Below are 16,676 nucleotides of genomic sequence, written 5' to 3'. Positions count from 1 at the left end.
TCGAGCTCTTGGGCGGGGTGAACAAATCTGACCAATCAGCATGGTGGGGGTGTGGCTTGCACTCGGCGCGGCTCCCCGCAGCGGGAGAAGAAAAGAGAGCCCAGGAAGTGGAAGTGTTTGTTACCAAGAGCGGAGTTGGGTCGATGGGGCGGGGCCGGGGCCAGGGCCGGGGCCGGATTCCAGGTACTGAGCCCAGGGGCCTCGCGGGCTGCGCTCTGGTTTCCACGCCGTGGAGGCGGATTTAGAAGAGTCAGTCTCGGGGTAAAGGATCCTCAGTGCTTTAACCGCCGTCAACCAAAGCCTGTTGCACAGCTTGGCTCGAAGTGGGGGGAAGGAGGGGAGCAACAGTTGTCGGGGAAACCATCACACACACCCCCACTCACTCCTCCCCCTCCCCGGGGCCAGTTTAAGAACCGGACGGATGTCTTCTGTAACACAGTAACACTGTAACAGGGTAACTGTAACAAAATAACTCTGGAGCGGGGTTGTTTAAGTAACAAAGTTTCTACTTGTGGAGACACGCCGCTATCCCAGGACTTGGCATACAGAGGTTTGGGCTCTGACCCCTTCTAGGAACGCGTTAGGCGGGGCAGATAGACCAAGGATTCGTACAGCCCACTTGGAAGACAGGCCGGCCTGAGGGTAGATCAATAAATAATGAATAAAAGGCTTGGTTTTGGCAGCAGCCTTTGGCTAGGGAGAGGGGGCGGGGCGAGAGACAGCTAGGTAGTCAATCTCAGGAGTCACTCTAGTGGGAATGGAGGCCTGGCTTTTTTCAACAGAGAAAGAAAACTTGGACTGTGAGATAAGCGTTCCAGCTCCCTCTTGCCTGCAGAGGCGCTGGTCTGGGGGAGGGCAGTCAGTTAAGGGTGAGGTGAGCCTATGAGGACCCTGAAGATGAGGCTAGAATGATTTGGGCATTGGGTAACAGTCTCCCACAACATGCCAAGTAACAACCTCTCCCAACCATGATCCCTCTTTCCTCTGGAAACAAACAGGAAAAACATTAGGGTATACTTTCCAAAATACTGCAATTTAATTCTGAAAAACACAAATGCCGGAGACCCAGAGCTATGGGACTGGAGTTCCTGTAACCTGCTAAGAGTCCCAGAAGAGACAAGGCAAGCCCAGGCTCCTCCTTGATCTGCCCATGAGAGGTCACAGAGGGCTTCCTTATCAACCCAAGTTTAGAGTGCTGACTCTGCTAGGAGGGCAAGATTTCTGCCTTGAAAGCAAATGCAGTAACCTCAGAAATGTGCAGTGTACACTTTATAGGAGTCCCAGTCACTGCCCAGCCTATAGAGCTGTAGTAAAGGTGCCTGTGGGTCGTGGATCTGCACACCTCCCACTTCCTAAGGGTAGGGTCAGGGCTTTGGGAGACATATGGCCTCAGGCCTATAGGACCTCTTTACTGCCCTTCTCCATACCCAAAGCTTGACCAAACTCCCCCACCCCCACATAGTACATTGGTTCACCCGGAAGTGGACAGCTTCCCACCCTTTCGCCTGATTTAGTGGAAGTGGAGATAAAACAGTTTTGGCCCTAGTATTGGTCTGAAGTTAAAGGAAAGAGCAGGGAGGAGACAGAGAGCTGGGACTTAATGAGAAAAATTGGACGGTGGGGTTGTTCACTTCTGCCTCCCACCCATTCTAGGAGCCAGCGAATTCTTTATCTGGCTCTTACCTCTGCCTTAAATAGCTGTGGTGCTGTCCACCTTGTCACAGGACTGGGAAGGAAGGAAAGCTTTCTCCTGGCTCTGACCTCTGGCATCTAGGAACCCAGGCAGAAAGCTGATGAGAGAGATTCCCATGGGATGGTGGGGTGTCCCCTGGGATGTAAGGTCCAGAGGATAGAATGTGATGTTTTCAGGTACTCCGCTGTGCTTGTGTGCTAGAGAAAAAAGGGCATGCTTCCAGAAGGAGGCTGAGGAGGGCCAGAGGTAGCTGAGCAGATGCTAGCCACGTAACTGCTATTCTTCTTACGCCTCCCCCCCCATCTCCACTTTTGTCTTTCCTGAGGCATTGGGCTAGCTCCCAGCACTAAGGCCTTTCCTATTGGGAAAGGCTGTCCCCTGGGGAGCTGGAGGAAGAGAAGTCTCCCTAGCCTCCCTAGTGAGGATGGTAACAGGGTCACAACCAGTTCCTACACCTTAGCAGTACTTTGGTGTCCCCTGGTCCCATGCTGGTGTAGTAACACCCATGCTAGGAGGTGGGTCCAGTCTTTTAGAACCCAGTCCCAGAAGGCAAAAGGACCACCAAGTCTCTACCTATTTTTGGGGGGGGGGGTAGGGGGGTAGGGTGGCACACTGGTGCCCTTTTCGGTATTAGTTTATATATATTAAGATAAAGTACGAGTATTTTAACCTTCCCATGACACAGGGAAGCTAGAGAAACGAGGGTGGCAGCTACCTCCCTGGCCAGGGCTGCCCACTGAACCCCCAGCTCTCTCCTAGTTGGCTTGGCAGTTAGAATAACTGCATTCCCAAGGGTCTCTGGGCCTCCTCTTAGTCCCTTAGAGTCTGCTGTTAGAGTCACACAAAGGAGCAGCAGCTGGGGCGCTTCTTCTGCGACTCCACGTAGTCTCGGATCTGGAAGCTGGGCTCATCAGGCTGCCTGCCCGCCCGATATTTCAGTTCCCTAGAACAGGAAGAATCATGTGCTGAGCTGGGAATGTAGAGCCAGGCATTCCCTAACATCCCCCCCTCCCCACCCCACTGGCTTCCCAGATTGCCTCCCCCCCCAACCCAGGCTCCCTCGCCCCCCCCCCCCAACTGCCCTGCTCAGCTCTCACTTGGCAATTGCCAGAAAGGCCAGCTCCACATTCATGCCAGTCTTGGCACTGGTCTCCATGAAGGGAACACCATACTCCTGCCAGGGAGAGAGTGTTCTCAGGGCCTGCTATGGCCTCCCTCACCATTCTCCCAACCCCATTGGCAGTCACTTACCCTGGCTAGTGTCTCTCCATCCTCAGAACGGATCACCCTTTCGCTGCTTACATCCGCCTGTCAAGCCCATGTGGGTCAGTCAATCAACTCCAGGGAAAGGAAGCCTTGACCCCAGGAAGCCCATCTTTTGACCCAGGAGCAAGCACCGCCTGCCCTCTTCTGGTAGCCCGAGGGACTGCAGGCAGGTGTGATTGGCCTGGGGCCAGGATTTCTGCTTCTGCGTTGCTCAGGCTGTGTCCCCCAAAGCACGCCCTGAGCACTTGGGGGAGGTGTGTGATACTAGCAAAGGGTGTGGTGACCCAACGTCACCGGGTGACCGCAGCTGAGTTAAACATTTTGTACTTAACCCCTGACCTTTGACCTGTTCATAATGATCTAGCAACGGCTGGCAGTTGAGTCACCTGGTAGCTCGCTGGCAGCAATTTAGGCTGTTGCTGGAAGGGGCTACCTAGCGAAACTTTGGGGTGGGACAGGCAGATGTCACGAGAGACATGTCTGACTCCCACACTGGAGAGGTCCCCTGCTAGATGGGTTTAGGTGGCTGTGGGCTGGGTGGGGATGGGGCTGAAGCAGCAGCGGGAGAGGAGGGTCAGAGTGCACTGGCTCTGCCGCTGAGCCACTCACCTTGTTGCCTAGCAGCATGATCACCACATCTCTCTGGGCATACTCGTGAATCTCGGTGAGCCAGGCCTGTGGGAGAAGGAAGGCTGAGCCAAGCCAAGGACCAGGGGATTCTTCTCCTAGAGGGCTCTGTTGGGAGTCTCAAACCACAAAAGGGCTCAGTAATCAAAGGCAGTGGGATCGGCCACTGTGTGGTAACAGAGGCTTCTCCTTCCTGCGCAGAGGCCGGGGGCACGGAGTTGGAGGCCAGTCTGAGCTATGTACCTAGACCCTGCCTCAAAACGAAACAACCCAACATCAGCAACAAACAGGAACTGGGGGCGGGAGTGGAGATGGCTAAGCTCGGCCGGGGATGTTATACAGTAGAGAAATACTTGTCTTTAATATACAAGGCTGTGGGTTTCATTTTCATATTGCCTTTCTGACCAAAAAGTACTGAGCTCGATTAGTGATGTCTGCCATGAGGATAGGCTTGGAAGTGGCAGTACCATGCAGTTTCTGTCCTTTTATAGCTGTCTGTCTTAGCCCCTCTGTTTGCTTTTCGGTAACCAGCCCTCAAGGTCTAGAAGCACATAAAACCTCTCCAGTGTTGTGCACAGAGTCACGCTTGTATTTGCTGGCTATGGCCTCTGCTCTCTAGTGGTTTGGCTGTGAGGACATAGCCACTCACTCTGTCTTCTTGAGTTGCAACTTGGCCTGGATGTATGTGGAGTTTTCTGCTTGGGCTTTCCCCTGGGTCCCTGTGGAGAATTGTCCAGGGAGGGTGGAGCTGGGACTGTTCTGAACATTTTGATATAAAACACACTCATGAAACACAGGCAGGGCTATACCGTCAACACAGGGCACATCAGCCTGCTTGGTTCCCATGCCTACATGGCAATGAAATGCCCAGTCACCACTGAGTGTTTTTCAAGGATGACAGGTTCTATGCTTTAGCTGTTTTGACAGAATTGAAGCACTCTGGTCCTGCAGAGGCCCTATTCTGGCTGCTCACAACAGGCAGGGTTGTTGGGGTGGGGGAAGGGCCTTGGGAGGGGAGGACTTACCCTGATGTTGTCAAAAGAAGATTTGTTGGTGATGTCATACAACAGGAGCAAGGCTGGAGGGGGACAGATAGAGGAGATCAGGGCATCAGCAGAAGTGCCGTTGAGTGGGGACGGGACAGAGGACCAAGTCTTACCCTGAGCATCTCGGTAATACGCGTGGGTCACACTGCGGAAGCGTTCCTGTCCTGCCGTGTCCCAGATCTAGGAAGACAGAGAGGTGGGAAGGAGCAGGGCTAGATGCTGAAGGGAGGGCTCCTGCTGTGGTGTGAGAGGTGTCTGTGGGTGGGGGTGGGGGTGGGGGTGGGGGTGAGGGGAGGCTGTTTCTGTGGGATCCCACAGGGCTCCCGTACATCTAATGACATCAGTGGTGTTTCTGGGTTCTTACACCCTCTACCTTCTCCAGTCCAGAGGTTAGGGTGCTTAGAGCAGTAGAGACTTGGAAAACTGGGGGGGGGGGGCGGGGAGGGCAATGAGGGAGGCTAAGCCTAGTTGAGGGCATTTTGAGTTGCCTTTGATAGGAGAAAGGGTGCCTGGGAACTGCTTTTTCTACAGATATCAAACAAAGAAAAGCAGTTTCCTCTCATGGGCCCCACAGGAAGTTACCCCAGACTGAGGGCAGGGCTGTAGGCCTGTGGTTCAGGTTGAGAAGCAAAGTGCAAGCCCCTCCCCCCTCCCAGGCACTGCTCTCACCTGAAGCTTCACCCTGGCGCCATCCACTGTCACCACCTTGTTCTGAAAGAGAAAAGGGCAGAGGGTGGGGAGGGGATGTTGGCTGGCCCCCAAGGTCTGTCTACACCCTGTACTGGGCTCACTCCAGGCCTGCAGGCGGTGTGGTGAGCCTGAAACATCTTCAGTCAGATCACCCAGGTAGAGCAGCGGGGACAAGATTCCTCCGTTCCTTGTTCTCATAACTCAGTCCAGCAAGGGGAACCTTCAAACCTGCCTAGTTCGCTGTGAGCCACCATGGGGTTGCTGGGACTCAGGACCTCTGGAAGAGCATCCAGATGTTCTTAACCGCTGGCTGAGCCATCTCCCCAGCCGTGCCTAGTTCTTTGTTGAACTCAGCAGGCAGCAAAGGAAGTGTGTGGGAGCATCTGACCCTTCTCCACTTCAGTCCCTGTCTCCCAGAGTTCACCTTTAGAGAAGAGGCACCTGTTATACCCTAAGGCCTTCAGAGCCTTGTCCTGCAAGACGTCTTCCCTCCAGTTACCCATAATCCTTTCTATGTAGCCTCAGCACTCCATCCACTGGGAGAGGTGCAAAGCTTCTGCGGACCTGCCTGCTGGGGTTAGACCCTACCCCTCCGGGATTCATAGGTGTGTAGTACCAGTGGTCCTGCTTGCGCGCTGATAGGCTGATAGATAGAGACCTTAGAGTCATCAGGGATGCGGGGGGGGGGGGGGGGGGGGGGGGGGGGGGACAGCCTTGAGACCTTCATCTTTGAACCCAGCCCTTCAGCTTTTTGGTAATTGCTTCTTGAAAACTGACCTTGACAGGGGCCCAACTCAGATGACTATGAGCCAGGGGTTCTCAGGACTTAGACCATGAAATGAGACTACCTTTTCGGGGATGCTATCTAAGAGCAGAGAAGAAGGTGAACAAGACGCCAACCCTACCCAGACTCCTTTGACCTGGCGCCTCTGTGGTCCTGGCGGGAGTACCTCTGGGGCCTCCCAGGCAGTAAGCCCCTGGTGCCCTCAGGAGTCAAAGACAAGGAGAGGGTACCCTTCTTGAACCTGAGCTTGCTGCAGAAGGAGCCTGCAGCCACCTCACCCTGAAGTCTATGCCGACGGTGGCTATGAAGGTTCCGGACAGGAAGGCCCCGTCTTTGAATTGGATCAGGAAACAGGTTTTGCCGACGCCCGAGTCTCCCAGAAGCATCACCTAGGAGATGGGGGCAGAGGCAGTTAATGGTGGCTGGGGAGGAGAAGGTCTTCCGGGATTCCAGAGAAGAATGTCCCAGAGAAGGACGTCAGCAGGACAGAGGAGTGTGTGCTTCAGTGATCCCGCCCCTGCTCTTGCCCTGCGTCTCTCCTCTGCTCTCCTTGCCTCAGCCTCCCAGCTTCTCCCTCTGAGCTTCCTGTACTAGCCAGTGTCCTCAAATCCAAGCCGAGACCTCCGAACATGCTTCGAGACCCCAAGGCATTGGTCTGTGCCTTGGGCATACATTTGCCCATTGCTGAGCAGTGCAGACATTGCCCTTCTGAGTGTGCACGTAGGTGTACACAGGCAGGTGTGGCTCCTGCACAGGGAAAAGGACCTCTCCCCCAGGAGCCTAGCAAGACTTGATGGATGGGTAGGGTATGGTGGTGCCTTCATCCCAGCATTTGAGAGGCAGAGGTGGGCAGATATCTGAGTTCTAGGCCAGTGAGTTTGAGGGCTAGCCAAGGCTAAATAGTGAGACCCTGTCTTAAAAAAAGACTTAACGGGTATAAACATTGTCTTTAAATTACTACTGTTGGACTTTCCTTTTGGGTCAGACATTAATTTGGAAGTGTCTAATGAGGGCTTATGTTCGCAATTGGCTTGCAAGCATTAGGGAAGGTTGACATTTATTCTGAGATGGGGAGACAGTCACTGTGGGGAAAATGTAGGAATGGTGTGTGTGTGTCGGGGGAATCTCTTTGCTCAGCCATCTTGGAGAATGGAAGTGTAGACTCAAAGCCGGAATCTTCCCAATTGCCTGGTTAGACGGTCAATAAGGGCAGAATTATTGGGCTCTTTGAACTTGATGGTGGAACCAAAAAGCTTTCCTTCTACAGATACAAGGCTGTGGGGTCTAATAGTTGACTTTGGTGGAAAGATGTGGGGATGGGCCTGAGTGGAAAGGATTCTTATACTATTAAAAGCTTACTGTGTGCTTTGGGGGAAATTCCTTAATTTTTTTTTCCTTCTGCAGTTTGCCCATCCTAATAGGTGGGGACGTGGAAGGCACATTCCTTTGAGGCCTTGCTAGACTTTGTCAATGTCTAGGGTCAACAAAGTTGATGTGAACCACTCAGGACTCAGAGAAGAGTGGCCCTGGCGTGGGTACTGCATGCCGGAGACCCAAGAACTCCTAAGGTCTTCCAAGGACCTTTCACACAACTTTGGACTCAGGACTAGGTCAAGCCTTGGCAGGGTGGGGGTTGGCTACTTGCTGGCCAGGCACTCTGATGGCTCCGGGGGGCCCCAACCCCAGAGGAGAGGGGGTGAACACTGGTACCTGTTTGCTTTACAGATCACAGCTGCCTTGAGCAAACGGTGCAGCCAGTCAGTCACCCAGCCAGTCAAATCCACCAAACACAAACAGCTGCTCAGCCTTGCCACCTCCTAGGTAAACAGCTCAGCAGGCCCGCCAGGCAAGGAGGTCAGAAGATTCCACCCCCCCCCCATCAGCCTGGGGGCTGGCCATCAGCAGCTCCCCCTCCCCTGAAGACGCAGGGCCCCATTTCCTGCCACAAACCCACACAGGACGCCTATCTCAACGGCTCTGGGTGGGTAGGCTGGCAGACTGGCTTCCCCTGAAACCCTGGGGGTGGGGACCTGAGGCTCCTAGTGAGAGTGAGACCTGGGGATGGGGAGGCTTCAAGACGCTGAAAAGAGGCTTGTGTCCTTCAAGAGCAGGCGGCAGCTCCACTTAGCATGACTCTCACTTAGTTCTAACCTACTGCAGAGGAAGAGCGCAAGCTGCCGCTGGGGCTGGCTCAGCATCTCTTTTTAGGGTTCCTTCCTTGTACTTGCTTATTCCAAGGACACAGAGGAGCGAGCGAGGTGGGGGCTGGCTAGTGTCCATGCGTCTCCCACCAGCGTTTGTACAGGACATTCGGCATTCCCGCAGAAGGTGCACCCCAGAGAGCTGCCTTTAGAGCCATCAGAGGAGGGAGGGTGGGCCACTGTTGCTAACTGTTGTGCCTTTCTCAGCTTCTAAGTATTGCCAAGTGGACGTCGTGGGGGCTGGCTACACACAGCGTAGGGGGTAGGGAAGACGCTAGCATACTGTTGGGAAGAGGCTGGTCTGGAGGCAGTGGGAAGGGAAAGGGTGGCATTTGCTGCTGAGTGTGTGTGTGTGGGGACCCAAAGCATAGAAAATGGGTGACAGGTGTCACTCTTTGAGGCTTAGCTCAAAAAGGGCATTAACATTGAGATGCCTCCGCAGGCATCTGCGTCTTTCAAGGAGTCCCCATTTCCTAGCACTTCCAAAGTGTGGCAGAAGAGAACTGGGTGGTTGTCCACAGAGTGAGGAGTCTAAGTCTTTCTGCTCTGTCTTGCCCCACGCCCCTCCGAGGTCAGCCTAGATCTCCAGAGACTGAGATGGGCTCAGGGGTTATGCTCTAGACCCAGACCCAGCTGACCCGGGAACGACTGACCTCAATCTAGACACTTCTGGAGAGGGGAGTAGACAGGGAAGGACGGGGTCCTATGGCAAAGGACACCAGAAGGGGTATCCCTCAGGCCCGACCTGGGGGTCCCCAGCACTGGGCGCAAGGCCCACCCACCTTGCCCGTGAGATCGTAGTTCGGACTGCAGGGTGGGGAGCGCTCGGGGGCTTCTCCATCCCCGGTGGTAGCAGCTCCGGGCGTGCCAGTCATGTCCCCGGACAGTCAGAGGTGAGCCGGCTGCGAGCGAGGGAGAGCGCGGAACCGCCCTGGCACTAAGCTCCGCCCACTCCTTCCTCCCCTTCCACCAACCGGTTCGGACCCTGATAGGCTCCTCCCTCCGTCCCGCCACCCCTCGACGACGCCCGCCAGGGTGTCCAGGACTTGCAGAATGCGTGCCCGAGGGACTGGTGGGTCTCCTGAGAGACATTAGCCTAGTTTAGTGCTCTTATAGCAGCGAAAGAGTCCAGGTACAGGACAAGTCCCTAAAGTCACAGCGGCGAGGTTAGGTTGCCATCGAGGCAGCTGACCCGGGAGATCCAGCTAGCTGCGGAAGGTGTGGCGTCTGGTTTCCTACTGCGGCTGTGTAGCATGACCAGCAGGGGACGCCCGAGCTCCAGCCAGCTGCTGATCCTGAGCTCACCTGCGAGAAGGAGGCTGGGACCGCTCCTGAGCAGTGTTTGACCGCGAGCTGCTGAGTGAGGCTAGCATCTAAGCAGTTGCTTTTTTTTTTTTTTTTTTTTTTTTTTTTTTTTTGCTTGTTTGTCTTGTTTTGTTTTGTTTTTCGAGGCAGGGTTTCTCTGTGTAACAGTCCGGGCTGTCCTAGAACTCACTCTGTGTAGACCAAGCTGGCCTTGAACTCACAGATATCCGCCTGCCTCCCGAGTGCTGGAATAGCAGTTCAGTTTTTGCTGATGGACACCAGATCGAGCTCATCTGAGTCTACTTTTGTTCATCGACACGCAACTTTGGAGCGCATTGGCACTGTGCCATCATCATCCGGGGAACTCCTGGGTGGTGCTAACACTTCGAGCCCTTTGTGGTGTATCCTCTCTCACTTCTCCCTGATTTGCTGGGAGAAATGAGTCCCAAGTCCCTCATGCCCCACCGTGGGAACACTCTCAAAGGTGAGCTTTTGCAGCCCTCCTTTCCAAGGGGGCAAGGTAGGGCCAGCCTTATTCAGGTGCGACCCAACCCTGGCCATCAAGTGGGTGTCACATGAACTTGTGGGTTGTTTGGTGCACTTTCCAGCACAGTCCAGGAGCTCTGCAGCGCCAGGTGACACAGGATATGGAGAATCTGGGATTGCCCAGACCAGAGCTCAGTGGCCTGTGGGTCAATCACCCTCATCCCAATGTTGTCTACAAGAAAACTGGATGAGGGACTGGGTGAGGAGTGTAGGAAGGGGAGTAGACCCCTAAACTTTTCAGGTGAGGACAGTGAGGGACAAGGTCAAGGCTTAGTTTTGGGGGTGACTATAGACCCAGGCACTGGCTATGGACATCAGCAGGAACTATTTCATGGAAGCTGATAAAAGAGCCCGGAGTGTGGATGGAGGTGACCTTGTCGAGGTGAGAGTTGGAGAGGGAAACTGGCTTGCCCCTTGCTCACCTTCCCCAGGAAACTAATGTTATGGGTGACATTGTGTCCCCCAGGAGATATGCTGTGCCTCAGGTACTGGTACCCGGAATGTGACAAGGACATTAGAGGGTCATACTGGAATAGGGGCCCTGTGCTGGTTAATATCCATCATCAACTTGGCAGGCCCTAGAATCACTTGAGAGATGGATCTTTGGGCATCCCTGTGAAGGATTTATCTTGATTAGGTCAACTAATCCATGGATGGGAAGACCCAGCCAAGAGGAGGGCGGCCTAAAAGAGAGGAAGCAGGTGAGCCCAAACACACACTGCTTCTGCTGCTTGTCTGTGGCTGCAATGTTACCAGCTGCCTCGTCAAGTCCTGCTGGGCTTCCCCTCCATGATGGAATATAACACGACTTCTATATATATATATTTATAAATATAAATTTATATATAATATATAATGTACATTATATATTTCTTTCATATATGTGTGTTTGTTTATATTTAAATATATTTTATTTATTTTATGTATGAGTGCTGTATCTGCATGTAAACCTGCCTGCCAGAAGAGGGCATCAGATCCCATTATAGATGGCTGTGAGCTGCGGTGTGGTTGCAGGGAATTGAACTCAGGACCTCCGGAAGAGCTGCCAATGCCCTTAACTGCTGAGCCATCTCTCCAACCCTCAGACTTCCTTTCTTAATAAATGACTCCAGCGTATTTTACCACAGCGACAGGTTAGGCACTGAGACAAGCCCCTAAGTCAATGTAACTGGTGTTATGAGAAAGACTGAGAGCAGATGGGGAGAAGACAGTGGTGAAGACAGAAACATGAAGAGTGCCCGGGGCCAACAAAAGCTGGGAAGCAGTAGGGAGAATTCTAACATGAGCCTGCTGACACCTTGGTTTGGGACTTCGGTTTGCGTCATTGGCTCCGTATTATTTTGGGAGGAGGTAGAAGCTCCAGGAGTTGGGGCTCAGCTGGAGGAAGTAGGTCATGGGTTACACTCTTTTTAGCAGAGTAGATTTGGCACGGAGCACACCGGGTATCTCAAAAGATGGCAGAGATAAAAGCATTTGTACAGAGAACTGGGGAGAGTGCAGTCCTTTTTCTAGGCAATGCTTGTTGGGACCTCTGGGTTATGGTCCCTGGGTCTGCAGCACACAGGCAGTGAAGGATGCATAAGTCATGCATTGTCCTCGGGATACTGTGCTGTGTTCAAGGGCAGTCCCAAGGAAGTCAGAAGCAGGAAGGGTTGTGTAGAAAAGGGGCTCACTAAAAGGCAGGGGCTCATTAGATGTGGCCTTCAGGAGAGGGAATGATCTAGAACACAACACTCAGCCTTTCCAGCCTCTGCTCTGGTACTGTGTACATGCCCCGGCAGCCTGGGTCTCCCCCATGGCGGCTCACACCTCGCGTCACACCACGGCCATGTTCTGTGACCCTGACATCCCTCAAATGCACAGCTCACATCATCCCTTAACATACAACCTTCCTGTCACAAACACACACTGCATGTCGCATACCATGTGACATCATAGCACAAGCGTACAACGTCTTGCTCGGCTCGCAGACACACCTCACCTCACTCTAAGCAGTTGCGTGTCTGTCACCGCAGTCATACTTGGCTTTACACGAAGAACACATAGGACACATCAGCGCTCACGTGTCCTCAAACTGACCACACACCTCTTGTTGTGTGGTGTTGGCTTGAAAGAAAATGGTCCCCGGGGGCTGGAGAGATGGCTCAGAGGTTAAGAGCACTGCCTGCTCTGCCAAAGGTCCTGAGTTCAATTCTCAGCAACCACATGGTGGCTCACAACCATCTGTACTGAGGTCTGGTGCCCTCTTCCGGCCTGCAAGCATACACACAGACAAAATATTGTATACATAATAAATAAATAAATATTTAAAAAAAAAAGAAAATGGTCCCCAAAGGGAGTTGTGGGGTCACTATTAGGAGGTGTGGCCTTGTTGGAGGAAGTGTGTCATTGTGGAGGCATGCTTTGAGGTCTCATAGGTGCTTAAGCCACGCTCAGTGAGACAGTTCGCTTCCAGTTGCTTTTGGATCAAGGTGTAGATTTCTCCATGTCTGCGTGCATGATGCCATGATCCATGCCATGGTGATAATGGACTGAACCTCTGAAGCTGTAAACTGCTTCTTCAATGAAATGTTTTCTTTTATAAGAGTTGCTGTGATCATGGTGTCTCTTCACAGCAATAGATACCCTATGATACCTCACATCCTTACCAGATGCCCACATCACCCTCAAGCCCCCCAGTTGTGAAACGCACGGACACACTGTATTACCCTCCAATCAGAAGCCCCTGCCCCATTGTGTTACAGGTCACAGCTCACACACTCACGCAGCCTTCCTGCTAGAGGCTGGGCCAAGGACACAGCCACCTTCCTCTGTTTAGAGGAACAGTAGGGTTCCTCCCAGACATGCCTGTGGACCGAAGAGAACCCCAGGGCTGTCGACCACATAGCACAGTGACTGTAGGGTCCAGATGTGAGGGGAGACTAGGGTAGAGGCTGGGGTAACAAGGTTGATATTTGGGTTTTGCAAACCATGGCGCATAGATCACCCTCAGCACAGCTCCCAGGTCGTATCAAAATGCAGACTCTGTTCCCCTATCCTAATCCTACCCAAACAGCCTCTGCAGGTTTTTACACACACCAAATGAGTGTTGAGAACTATCAACCTCAGTGGTGTGCTACTTTGACCAGATGATGAAGGTGATTTAACAGGCCATAGTGAGACGATGGGAGATAGAGGAAGGTTGTGGAGATAAAATTCACAATGCTGTTTAGGTAAAACTGTGGAGAATAAAGACAAGATGTCACAAGGAAGATCTAACCTGCAGTGGGGCAGGGGTTGATTGGAAAGGTTAATGTTTTACGATTTGAATATGAAATATCCTTGTATAAGTTTCTTTTTAGAGAATGCCTGGTCCCCAGCCAGTGGCGTTATTTTGGGAGATGGTAGAGTTTTTAAGAGTTGAGTCCTAGCTGGAGAAAGTAGGTCCCAGGTTTATACTTTAAAGTTATACTTGATCTCTCTGCCACGAGATGAGAAGCTCTGATGTTCTGTCTCATTGTGAGCCCAGAATCAACAGAGCCAAGGACCACGCAAAGAAGCTATGGTATTGTGAGCCCAAACAGACCTTTCCTGGAGTTGTTTGTGGCAGCTTTTTACAACTAAAGTGATAAAAAAAAAAAGGTCTAATGCATTAAATTAGTACCAGGAGTGGGGGTCTTTGCCTTTGGAACTGGTTTGCAGGGGGACTTTGGAAGAGTTTGGACATGTGGGATAGCAAAGGTCCCAGAGTGCTATAAACTGACCTCAATAGGTGATTGTGATGGGTACTTTAAAGGCCAAAATGATTATAAAAATGTGGACAATAGTGTTCAACAGGTTTCAGATGGGAATAAGGATTTTTTTGGGGGGAGAGTGGGTTGGACTATGAGCCATTCATGTTACAATCATGCTAAGAACTTTTTAACATTTTACCTGGGTCCTCAGACTTGGTAGAGGGCTGAGTTTAAAAGTAGGAGGCGAATTAACCCAGCGGTGGAAGTCTTAAGGCCCTTCAGCATTCAGGCTGTGGCATAGCTAGCATTAGCTGCCTGTAGCCAGGTTTATAGTGAGGCTTAAGAGCAAAAAGCTGAAGAGAAAGTCTTGAAAATCCTGCAGTTTGGTTATAAAAGCCTGTGCAAAACAGGGGCTAGCGAAGGTAGGGCTCCGAAAGAGACTGGTACCATTTAAAAGAAGTCTAGAGTTTTATATCAGAACACTAGAAAAGACGGAGTATCTGACTAACGCCACCGTGAATCCTGTTGATGTCAGCACTGCAGTTAAACCAGCAGCAGGACTCTGCAGCCAGCCCAAGAGGGCTTGTGATAGAGAATTTGGGGGATACCAGGATTTGAGAGGTGTCAGCTCTATCCCTGAAAGGTCATAGACCTGGAATTTTCTCAGTGAAGGTAATCCCATTCTGTGTGCCCTTCCCTCCCTTATAACCACCCTGCATCCAGCCTTCTGAGCAGGGCCAGCAAGAACTTGGTGGCCTCTTCTGCTTCAGTTATCATTACCCTGGAATCCAAGCCCAGGCCCAAGGCATTTGCAAGTTATTCTATATGCTTAAAAAACCTCTCAGTTGTAACTTGAGATGGCTCAGTGGTTAAAAGCTCTGTCAGCTCTTTCAGAAGACCTGGGTTTGATTCACAGAACCCACTTGGCAGACCACAGCTGTCCAGGGGATCCTTCTTCTGGTCCAGGATCCATGCAGGAACCTGCAGAAGGCACCAGGCATAAAACAGCCATGCACATGAAATAATAATAATAATTAAAAACATCTCACTGAGTGGTAGGTCAGTAAGCAAGGATTTTATAACCAGTGTCTCTAGGGACCAGTATTTGAAGGACACCCAACGTCCTTCAGCGTCCTTGCCTAGCAGGATGTGGGAGAGTAGCTGCTGTGTAAAGATCCTGCTATTTTGGGCAGGGGGCTGGACCAGGAGGGGGTGGACGGTTCCTGGCACTAAGCAGAACGTTAGTGAGGGGAATAGGTATTGTCACAATCGAGCTGTGGCCGGACTCCATCACACTTCCTCTGTGTGGTTTCTGTCACATGGGGTTCATGTCTCATGTGGTTCTCCTGCCCGCTGTCACCAGAGGGACTTTCTCTGGATTTGGGTCTCAGCTGTGGAGCACGGTTGTGCTTGTTTGTGGTTCAAGGTCCTGCCCTTGACCCAAGTGTCTCCAAACTCGGGCTTCGCTCAAGTTGCCAGTGCTGGCCTCTGCAGAGGATGTAAAAACGGCTACCCCGAGGTCAGCAGGAGCCGTCTCCCACCCTGGCTCTGCTGCTTGGATTTCTCTGTCTGACTAAATTCTTTCTTCTTGATCATAGATTTGCCTTAGTTTTCTTTCCAAACTAGTAGCCACGTTCAGAGATGATACCTCTGTGACTTGTTTGGATGCATATCAGAATTTTCAGACCTGGGATTACCTACTCTCTCTGCTCTCCAAGTCAGGTCAAGCAGAGGTGAAAAGATGTGGGTGTGACCGTGAGGGAAGTCTGATGTCCCAGGCACAGAGACATCCGCTTTCCTTCCAGACAGGGTGATCCGAAGCCTGAGGGGTTGTCTAAATAGCCTTGGCTTTAGGGGTTGCACCCCTACTTTGTTCTGCCTTCCCCTTGAGAGTGCTTGGGTGAGGATGTTTCCAGCTCAGACAGTCACAGGCTGGGCCGCTCTCCATTCCCGCTCACCACCTGGGCAGCCACCTGCAGCTGTGTCCAGTTTGAACTCTTGCCTTCCTCCCTCTGACCTTTTGGGAAAGCCTGTTTTGGGGTCTCCTTCCCTCTCTTTTCACCAGTGTAGCATGGTATGTCCTAGTCCCAAATGTGACCTCACAGTCGCCGTGCTTTGGTTTGTCTAGAGGTTTTCTTTTTCCTTTTAAAATACTTTTATTGCCGGGCGGTGGTGGCGCATGCCTTTAATCCCAGCACTTGGGAGGCAGAGGCAGGCGGATCTCTGTGAGTTTGAGACCAGCCTGGTCTACAAGAGCTAGTTTCAGGACAGGCTCCAAAACCACAGATAAACCCTGTCTCAAAAAACCAAATAAATAAATAAATAAAATACTTTTATTTATTTATTATATATAGTGTTCTGTCTGCATGTATGCCTACTCGCCAGAAGAGGGCACTAGATCTCGTTACAGATGGTTGTGAGCCACCATGTGGTTGCTGGGAATTGAACTCAGGACCTCTGATAGAGGTCTTTTTTTTTTTTTTTTTAAGATTTATTTATTATGTATACAATGCTCCTCCTGCATGTACGCCTCTATGCCAGAAGAAGGCACCAGACCTCATTACAGATGGTTATAAGCCATTATGTGGTTGCTGGGAATTGAACTCAGGACCTCTGGAAGAATAGTCAGTGTTCTTAACCTCTGAGCCATCTCTCCAGCCCATCTGATAGAGGTCTTAACAGGTCAGCTCTTAACAGCTGAGCCATCTCTTTAGTCCTGTCTAGAGGTTTTCAAACCCCCACAGTGCCCAAGACATGACACCTTATCTCCCTGTCTCAGATACTAGGGTTTTGGAGACTCAGCAG

The 16,676-nt window shown here is 51.9% G+C and overlaps 1 protein-coding gene across 2 annotated transcripts in view; it reads right to left on the bottom strand.

Moving 5' to 3' along the window:
• Positions 1 to 1,014: 1,014 nt before the first annotated feature.
• Rab37 (RAB37, member RAS oncogene family) overlaps positions 1,015 to 16,676 on the bottom strand; it is a 62,517-nt gene continuing 46,855 nt past the window's right edge. Inside the window, exons 1-9 of one of the 2 annotated variants that reach the window (XM_050140176.1) lie at positions 9,090 to 9,219; positions 6,385 to 6,495; positions 5,302 to 5,343; positions 4,746 to 4,812; positions 4,612 to 4,664; positions 3,569 to 3,634; positions 2,945 to 3,001; positions 2,791 to 2,867; positions 1,015 to 2,636 (exon numbers count right to left, since the gene is read on the bottom strand). In XM_050140176.1, coding sequence (XP_049996133.1) covers positions 2,531 to 2,636; positions 2,791 to 2,867; positions 2,945 to 3,001; positions 3,569 to 3,634; positions 4,612 to 4,664; positions 4,746 to 4,812; positions 5,302 to 5,343; positions 6,385 to 6,495; positions 9,090 to 9,182 — 672 coding nt within the window. In that variant the 5' untranslated portion in view covers positions 9,183 to 9,219 and the 3' untranslated portion in view covers positions 1,015 to 2,530. Of the gene's footprint in view, positions 2,637 to 2,790; positions 2,868 to 2,944; positions 3,002 to 3,568; positions 3,635 to 4,611; positions 4,665 to 4,745; positions 4,813 to 5,301; positions 5,344 to 6,384; positions 6,496 to 9,089; positions 9,220 to 16,676 lie in introns of those variants that run through there. The other variant, XM_050140177.1, reaches the window with a different exon arrangement.

This window comes from Alexandromys fortis, unplaced genomic scaffold (assembly GCF_014885135.2).
Source record: "Alexandromys fortis isolate MF-2015 unplaced genomic scaffold, M_Fortis_MF-2015_v1.1 scaffold_39, whole genome shotgun sequence".
Taxonomy (NCBI): Eukaryota; Metazoa; Chordata; class Mammalia; order Rodentia; family Cricetidae; genus Alexandromys; species Alexandromys fortis.
The sequence above is the reverse complement of the archived record's forward strand: the minus strand, read 5'-3'. Positions and strand labels throughout refer to the sequence as shown.